Source organism: Andrena cerasifolii, chromosome 8 (genome assembly GCF_050908995.1).
Source record: "Andrena cerasifolii isolate SP2316 chromosome 8, iyAndCera1_principal, whole genome shotgun sequence".
Taxonomy (NCBI): Eukaryota; Metazoa; Arthropoda; class Insecta; order Hymenoptera; family Andrenidae; genus Andrena; species Andrena cerasifolii.
In genome coordinates, this window is record NC_135125.1 from 12673036 (window position 1) to 12682205 (window position 9170).

Consider the following 9170-nt stretch of genomic DNA (forward strand, 5'->3'; position numbering starts at 1 on the left):
TAGTGAAAATGCACAGACTGGATACGCGTGATTATTATGTGGTCGGCTCCTCGAAGTGACAGAAAATATAACCTAAATATATACTATGTGACAACAAATGTTTAGTGGCTATGTCAGCTTCAAAGGCATCGCCTTAAAGTTGCAAATAAGAGGCGTTCGAAAATTCTACGTCTCTTCGTTAAACAGTCACTGTCTCAAAACATCTGTGCCACTTCTCGCTCTTTAATTTGCTCTCCGGAGACATTACTTAGTGCCATTTCTTTCGACGGCATGTTCTCCTGTTACAAACCCCAATTTTGTGCATTCTGAAAATTTTTGCCAGATTTTGGCCCAGGTATCAGGAGAACATGAAGCGAAAAGAGGTATTCTGAATTTCAGCTTCGAAGGCATCCTTGATTCTCTCTCCGAAGACGTTACTTTGTGCCATCTCTTTCGACGGCATGTTCTCCTGTTACAAAGCGCAACTTTGTGCATTCTGAAAATTTTTGCCAGATTTTGGCCCAGGTATCAGGAGAACATAAAGCGAAAAGAGGTATTCTGAATTTCAGCTTCGAAGGCATCCTCGATTCTCTCTCCGAAGACGTTACTTAGTGCCACCTCTTTCGACATCATGTTCGCCTGTTACAAAACCCAATTTTGTGCATTCTGAAAATTTTCGCCAGCTCTTGGCCCAGGTATCAGGAGAACATGAAGCGAAAAGAGGTATTCTGAATTTCAGCTTCGAAGGCATCCTCGATTCTCTCTCCGAAGACGTTACCTAGTGCCACCTCTTTCGACATCATGTTCTCCTGTTACAAAGGCCAATTTTGTGCATTCTGAAAATTTTTGCCAGATTTTGGCCCAGGTATCAGGAGAACATGAAGCGAAAAGAGGTATTCTGAATTTCAGCTTCGAAGGCATCCTCGATTCTCTCTCCGAAGACGTTACTTAGTGCCACCTCTTTCGACATCATGTTCTCCTAGTACATAGCCCAACTTTGTGCATTCTGAAAATTTTTGCCAGATTTTGGCCCAGGTATCAGGAGAACATGAAGCGAAAAGAGGTATTCTGAATTTCAGCTTCGAAGGTATCCTCGATTCTCTCTCCGAAGACGTTACTTAGTGCCACCTCTTTCGACATCATGTTCTCCTGTTACAAAGCCCAATTTTGTGCATTCTGAAAATTTTTGCCAGATTTTGGCCCAGGTATCAGGAGAACATGAAGCGAAAAGAGGTATTCTGAATTTCAGCTTCGAAGGCATCGCCTTAAAGTAGCAAACAAGAGCTACGACTTTCATGGGCCTTTAAACAGTTCTCGGTTAATGTGATGCTTTTGAAAGACTGGAAGCTTGTAATTTCTGAATAGTATTCCATGGGCACTAGTTGCAAAATTTTCTTCAATATCGACTTATTAACAAAGGAAATCTATGGTATTCTTAAGGAAATACCATAGATATTTGAAATTTGGATAGGAATATGTAAAAGGTATTTCTGAATAATAATACAGTTTGTTTCAAGTTTCTTTCATTTTATTTGCATAAAAGGCCTTTACAGTGTTACAATAAAGTATAAGGTATATAAAGTCACTATTTTCTTGTGATTACTATCAAGGTTTCCATCATTCCGTCGAAATATTCCGAAGTTAAAACCTGTAAGAAGAAAAATATTTTTAGTAACTTGACTTGTCTATTATTGAACATGGGAGAAACGTTACAACAGTTTGTCACGTATGAAAATATATTAGTGAAGGGAATAATTTTATTGTGCAACATGTTGGTTGAAATTAGTCGTTTTAGATTTTATATGTTTCCGGTAAGATTTAATATTAATTCCTACCACTCGTAGCACTGTAATCTTATTTTAGAATCAGTCGGTAACGTTGGGTGCGACACGAGCAGCGGCCAATTCAGCAACTACGTACTCTGAAATCTGTTGAAATGCTGTGCGTGTGTGCGTGCTTGCATATGTGTGACATGTTTAGAGTTTAGAGTGTGCCGATGCGATGTAACTAATCTCACATACTGTAACTAGAGCGATTATTAATCGTGTATATTTCTGCTTTACAGGTAAGGAATTTTTACATAAAAGACGTTAAACCGGCTGCATTTTCGACTGGGTTCATTGATATGAAATTTGCACAAGATACTGCTTCAGCCGAACCCAGACCTAACCCAGGCCTTTTTTTTTTTTTTTTACGTGAAGAAATCCCTAACGGATACCCCTAACCCTCCCCTAACCCAGACCTAACCCAGTTACACTTGTAACATTTCATTGTATTGCATTTCACTTATTTGAATAAATTGCAGTTAAGTGGTAAAAGAGTTTTTTTATTTAACGAGCACTACTTACTCCTTCCTATTCCAAATCACATATAAAAGATATGCTAAAAAGAACACCTAAAAAGATCCTTCCACGCAGAGTGGCTTTAAAAATCTTCGCATTAAAGCACTACTTTAAATATGCCATTCACTACTCTCAAACTCTATCGACTTTCGTTCAAGGCTTCTACTTCTCTTCAGAGACATTATTTTGCGCTACCTCTTTCCACGTCATGTTATCCTGTTACGAAGCCTGATTTTAGAGATATCTGAAAATTTTCGCCAGATTTTGGCCCAGGTATCAGGAGAACATGAAGCGAAAAGAGGTATTCTGAATTTCAGCTTCGAAGGCATCCTCGATTCTCTCTCCGAAGACGTTACTTAGTGCCACCTCTTTCCACGGCATGTTCTCCTGTTACAAAGCCCAATTTTGTGCATTCTGAAAATTTTTGCCAGATTTTGGCCCAGGTATCAGGAGAACATGAAGCGAAAAGAGGTATTCTGAATTTCAGCTGCGAAGGCATCCTCGATTCTCTCTTCGAAGACGTTACTTAGTGCCACCTCTTTCGACGGCATGTTCTCCTGTTACAAAGCCCAATTTTGTGCATTCTGAAAATTTTTGCCAGATTTTGGCCCAGGTATCAGGAGAACATGAAGCGAAAAGAGGTATTCTGAATTTCAGCTTCGAAGGCATCCTCGACTCTCTCTCCGAAGACGTTACTTAGTGCCACCTCTTTCGACGGCATGTTCTCCTGTTACGAAGCCCAATTTTGGGCATTCTGAAAATTTTTGCCAGATTTTGGCCCAGGTATGAGGAGAACATGAAGCGAAAAGAGGTATTCTGAATTTCAGCTTCGAAGGCATCCTCGACTCTCTCTCCGAAGACGTTACTTAGTGCCACCTCTTTCGACGGCATGTTCTCCTGTTACAAAGCCCAATTTTGTGCATTCTGAAAATTTTTGCCAGATTTTGGCCCAGGTATCAGGAGAACATGAAGCGAAAAGAGGTATTCTGAATTTCAGCTTCGAAGGCATCCTCGACTCTCTCTCCGAAGACGTTACTTAGTGCCACCTCTTTCGACGGCATGTTCTCCTGTTACAAAGCCCAATTTTGTGCATTCTGAAAATTTTTGCCAGATTTTGGCCCAGGTATCAGGAGAACATGAAGCGAAAAGAGGTATTCTGAATTTCAGCTGCGAAGGCATCCTCGATTCTCTCTCCGAAGACGTTACTTAGTGCCACCTCTTTCGACATCATGTTCTCCTGTTACGAAGCCCAATTTTGGGCATTCTGAAAATTTTTGCCAGATTTTGGCCCAGGTATGAGGAGAACATGAAGCGAAAAGAGGTATTCTGAATTTCAGCTTCGAAGGCATCCTCGACTCTCTCTCCGAAGACGTTACTTAGTGCCACCTCTTTCGACGGCATGTTCTCCTGTTACAAAGCCCAATTTTGTGCATTCTGAAAATTTTTGCCAGATTTTGGCCCAGGTATCAGGAGAACATGAAGCGAAAAGAGGTATTCTGAATTTCAGCTGCGAAGGCATCCTCGATTCTCTCTCCGAAGACGTTACTTAGTGCCACCTCTTTCGACATCATGTTCTCCTGTTACGAAGCCCAATTTTGGGCATTCTGAAAATTTTTGCCAGATTTTGGCCCAGGTATCAGGAGAACATGAAGCGAAAAGAGGTATTCTGAATTTCAGCTGCGAAGGCATCCTCGATTCTCTCTTCGAAGACGTTACTTAGTGCCACCTCTTTCGACGGCATGTTCTCCTGTTACGAAGCCCAATTTTGGGCATTCTGAAAATTTTTGCCAGATTTTGGCCCAGTTATCAGGAGAACATGAAGCGAAAAGAGGTATTCTGAATTTCAGCTTCGAAGGCATCCTCGATTCTCTCTTCGAAGACGTTACTTAGTGCCACCTCTTTCGACATCATGTTCTCCTGTTACGAAGCCCAATTTTGTTCATTCTGAAAATTTTTGCCAGATTTTGGCCCAGGTATCAGGAGAACATGAAGCGAAAAGAGGTATTCTGAATTTCAGTTTCAAAGGCGTCACCTTTAAAGTTGCGAATCGAAGCTGCAAAGGTTTGGAATTTGGATAGGAATATGTAAAAGGTATTTCTAAATAATAATACAGTTCTTTTCAAGTTTTTCCCACTTTATTTGCAGAAAAGGCTTTTACAGTGTTACAATAAATTAATATAAGTATGTAGAAATGAATGCTGATTAATATTGTATTATTATTAAGTATAAAATATATAATTTCACTTCATTTTATGTATAAAATCACTATCAGCTTTCCATCATTTGTCTCACTTAAAGTTCCTCAATCCTGTCTACCGAGAAATGTTCCCAAGGTTAATCTGTAACAAGAAGAAAATATTTTTAGCATTCTGATTTGTCTATTATAGAAAATACAACAAATAGATTTGTCTATTATAGAAAATACAACTAATTTCAGGCAAAACATATAAAGAATATAATTATCTTCCTAATTTAAGACAATTCCCCTTTATTTCATGTAAAATACATCTCAACGCTGTACAATTCTACTAACATATCAGTAAAGTACATAGGAAATGTATAATATATTAGTAACTTGAAAAATATTTTTGGTAACTTGACTTGTCTATTATTGAACATGGGAGAAACGTTACAACAGTTTGTCACGTATGAAAATATATATGGGTGTTTTAACGCCCATTTTAGTTCACACACTTTGCCGCTACGCGCCGCTAGCATTTGCGTGTCCATAACCTAAACAAATATTCGAATGACATTGGTCGGTTTTTGACACGACTATTTAAACAAATAAGAATGCTGTCACGCACGTGTAAATATGTAAATATATAAATCGAAGACAAATGTATATTACTTATCGTGCAAAGGCATTCTCACATAAATTGCATAGGTAAGGAATATCTCTTAGAAGTTTTACATTACAAACTAACTATGTACATTTTAACAATCATTTAAGAAGAATTCTTTCGTTTATAGCTTCTATCGCATGCATTTACCTGAACATAAACATCAAGCGATTACACCTGCTTCTCCAGTATACTCCGTTATCCTCTTCATCTACGTAACCTCAAAATTTCCCATAGGGATGTCATCGTTCATTAAAAAAACATCGCAATTGTTATGGCTCGTGATCCGGGAATAATATGTTTTCGTCACTGTAGCTCAAAGAGCATATTCTGCAAAACTGTCCCAAAGATGTGTCCTATCTGTCAGTCGTGTATCGTCGATTATAATATAGATCCCTTTCTTATCCCATATCCTTATACAAATGCAACGCACCACTCTGCTGCTTTAGTTGTTAGACCGTCTCAAGGCAGTTTCCTAAACGACTACCGTATCTTTAATGATTTGCACATAGGATTAACGAATTCCAGAGGAATGGTTTTTGAATATGACGCACTAGGTCTAATAATAAATGATCGCTCAAAATGGAGAGATTGCATCGCTATAAAAATCGTTCCGTCATCCTGGGATGATCATTGGGATGGAACGCTAGAAACTATGTTAAAGAATATTAAATGGAAGTCAGAAAATTACGATGCAGTCACAATGAATTGCTTCAACTTTGTTATCGAATTTATAAATAGCTTACAGTATCTGAATATGAGTTTCGTAAATAAAGAGACTTTGTGTAATGAGTTGATACTGTCGAAAATACAAGATGCAATTAAATATAATTCTGTGTATAAGAAACTAGAAGTTCACGACTATTGTATATCATGAGCGAACTGTTTACTTTATACGTATACCTTATCTACGTGTATTTTATAAATACATAATGTATTATTTATTCATTGCAATAAACTCTGAAACTACTTTGAGTATTATTATATAAAGACTACCTTATTTCTGATCCCAGGATTATTTTGCATTAAAATGAGCTTCAAAAGAGTCAGACTACTTTCGCTGGGTAAAAACTACAGCCACGGGTTCCTCCGATTAATAAGGAACGCATCGTCCAGCGGTGATCAACGCAAATTCGATGTCGTTATTGTGGGTGGTGGCCATGCCGGAACAGAAGCTTGTGCAGCAGCTGCTAGAATGGGTGCCAAGACATTACTGGTCACCCACAAGAAAAGTACAGTAGGTAGGAATCTTACCCATATTTTAAAGTAAAATATCATTCAATAAGAGTTCATGCAAATGTGTATTGAAGGAGAGATGTCGTGCAACCCATCCTTCGGAGGCATTGGTAAAGGAAATCTCATGAGGGAAGTTGATGCTTTAGACGGAGTTTGTTGCCGTATATGCGATGTTTCCGGCATTCATTACACAATACTGAACAAGCGCAAAGGGCCAGCTGTATGGGGATACAGGGCACAGATCGATCGTGGTTTATACAAGAAGCATCTTCAGGAGGAATTATTCAATACACCTGGGTTGCAAATCTGCGAGTCTTCTGTGGAGGACTTAATTATACAGGGGGACTTTCAAAATTGCTGTGGAATAATTCTGAGTACATCTGTTACTGCAATTGATACACAAAACACTTTTTAAACAGATCATAAGTTTACCATGATTACTTTGCAGAGGATGGAACAAAGGTGTACAGTAAAGCAGTTGTCATAACAACAGGCACCTTCCTAAAGGGTCAAATTAATATTGGTCTGGAGAAGAGACCCGCTGGGAGGCTTGGCGATGAACCCAGCATTGGTCTAGCAGATACACTAGACAGAGTGGGATTTAGAATGGGAAGACTGAAAACTGGTAAGTATCCTACACTTCGAAGCCTCACGTGCTACAGCCTTTATAAAACTGCTCGACGTTCTTCAGGTACTCCACCGCGAATAGAACAATCAACTATAGACTTTTCTAAATGCAAGCCGCAACTGCCGGATGCGGTATCAACACCTTTTTCATTCATGAACGAAACTGTTTGGCTACCGGCCGAAAAGCAGCTGAAATGTTACCTAACATTTACAACAGAAGGTGTTGCGAATATTGTCAGAGATAACATGCATTGCAATCTACATGTGACGGAGGAAGTAACTGGCCCGCGGTACTGTCCAAGCATAGAGAGCAAGATATTGAAATTCGCAGCGACTAGCCACCAAATTTGGCTGGAACCTGAAGGACTCGACTCCCCTCTAATCTACCCCTCTGGATTATCGTGCACCCTTCCAGAAGAGAAGCAACAAGAACTGATCAACTGTATTCCAGGCTTAGAAAATGCCAAAATGCGTGAGTTCCTTTTCCTGATCCGAGTCTACCGTTTTGCAATCTCTTTAGTACAGCTTCTACCATTTTCTGCATAGTGAAACCTGGCTACGGGGTTGAGTACGATTATATTGACCCTAGAGAACTGACCGTTACTCTAGAAACAAAGAGGATTCCAGGATTGTTCCTCGCTGGACAAATAAACGGGACCACTGGCTACGAAGAGGCAGCTGCACAGGGAATCGTGGCCGGCGCTAATGCCGCGGCGAAGGTCTTTACTTAACTGATTTCTAAGCTTCTCGAGGTCGTGGCAGAAAAGAATCTATCTCACTATGCTTTCTGAATCGTCCCTCTATCAGGTTCTCCGTAAGAAACCACTGATAATAAGTCGAACAGAGGGCTATATCGGTGTCCTGATCGACGACCTCATCACCCAGGGTACCAACGAGCCTTACAGGATGTTCACCAGTCGCGCGGAGTTCCGGTTGAGCCTGCGTCCGGACAATGCCGACCAGAGGCTCACCAGGAAGGGCTACAAAACAGGTTGCGTGTCAGAAGAGAGGATGTCGAGGACAGAGAGGACTTTGTCGAAGCTACAGGAGAATATACAATTGTTGAAGAGCGAAGTAAAGTCGAGTATACAGTGGCGGAAATTGTTGAAGCTTCGATCGAGCAAAAACGTCCACGTTAGGTCTGCTTTCGAGATGTTGAATTTGGCCGACGAAGTGGTGACCACCGATATGCTAATCTCAGCGCTCCCGGACCGTTTCGGACACCTGGCTGACGACCCGATAGTTTTGAGAAGACTGCAGGTTTGTTCATGTTATCGCAAATTCGTTCGGCTTGTTCGGTATACAGGAGAACCAGGGACGTCGTATCTTATTACGAGCAATATCGATAAATCAGTACAGATTCGCCGTTGATTATTCTGACCAATCAATTGATCTTCTAGATAGAGGCGCTGTACGCGCAAGGCATCGCGGAACAGCAGCACGAGGTCAATGAAATTCGCAGGAACGAGCAGATGATCATACCGCCAGACATCGATTATAACTTGTGAGTTCAGTTGCTCCAAATCCAACTTCTCGATACTTATCCATTCTTCTTAATAATTAATACACAATTGACTTTGTGCGTTGATCCAGGCTTCGGTTAAACTTGTCCATAGAGGAGAGGGAAAAGCTCTCGAAACTGCAGCCGTATACGGTGAGCGTATTAAGGAGCAATCATTCTGTATCAACTACTTACGCTGTCCATATTTTTCCCTTACAGATTGCTGCAGCCAGTCGAATAGCAGGCATAACTCCCACGGCTATTTTGCGCTTGATAAATTACATAAAGACGTCGCCTTGTAATATTAGCAGTCTGTAATCGTAAAGTGGTTTAAATAAATGATTTTACATCTCTATATCGAGTCTTTTCGTATCTGCTCACCCTTATCTACCCTTCGATAAACACGACTAAAAATACACTGGAATATCTAATGAAATCGTTCACCGAACGTCGACCCGAGCTCTCAAGACGTCCCTCACCTATCGCGAGTAAATTAAACTGTTCACCTAAGAGCAGAGTAAATAGAGAGGTTTTGTCGCTCCCTGGTTTAGCCACCGGATAACGTCTGACATCCATCGATCTTCCTCAAACAGAGACTCGTCTGTCGTTCGACAAGGATCGTCGAAAGTCCACGTCTGCCCC

The 9170-nt window shown here is 40.5% G+C and overlaps 1 protein-coding gene and 1 long non-coding RNA gene across 2 annotated transcripts; one reads left to right on the top strand and one right to left on the bottom strand.

Annotated features, from left to right (window-relative positions):
* Positions 1–4434: 4434 nt before the first annotated feature.
* LOC143372704 (uncharacterized) lies at positions 4435–4972 on the bottom strand. The gene is made up of 2 exons (XR_013086336.1): positions 4855–4972; positions 4435–4660 (listed from the first exon to the last, which is right to left on the bottom strand). It is a non-coding gene; the product is annotated as an uncharacterized LOC143372704 (long non-coding RNA).
* Positions 4973–5043: 71 nt separating this feature from the next.
* LOC143372643 (5-taurinomethyluridine-[tRNA] synthase subunit MTO1, mitochondrial) lies at positions 5044–8887 on the top strand. The gene is made up of 10 exons (XM_076819063.1): positions 5044–5208; positions 6178–6405; positions 6475–6774; positions 6849–7025; positions 7092–7499; positions 7574–7746; positions 7835–8287; positions 8428–8531; positions 8621–8681; positions 8748–8887. Exons 2-10 carry the CDS (start codon positions 6195–6197, stop codon positions 8844–8846), a joined length of 1986 nt encoding a protein of 661 aa, XP_076675178.1. The 5' UTR covers positions 5044–5208; positions 6178–6194; the 3' UTR covers positions 8847–8887.
* The last annotated feature ends 283 nt before the right edge of the window (positions 8888–9170 follow it).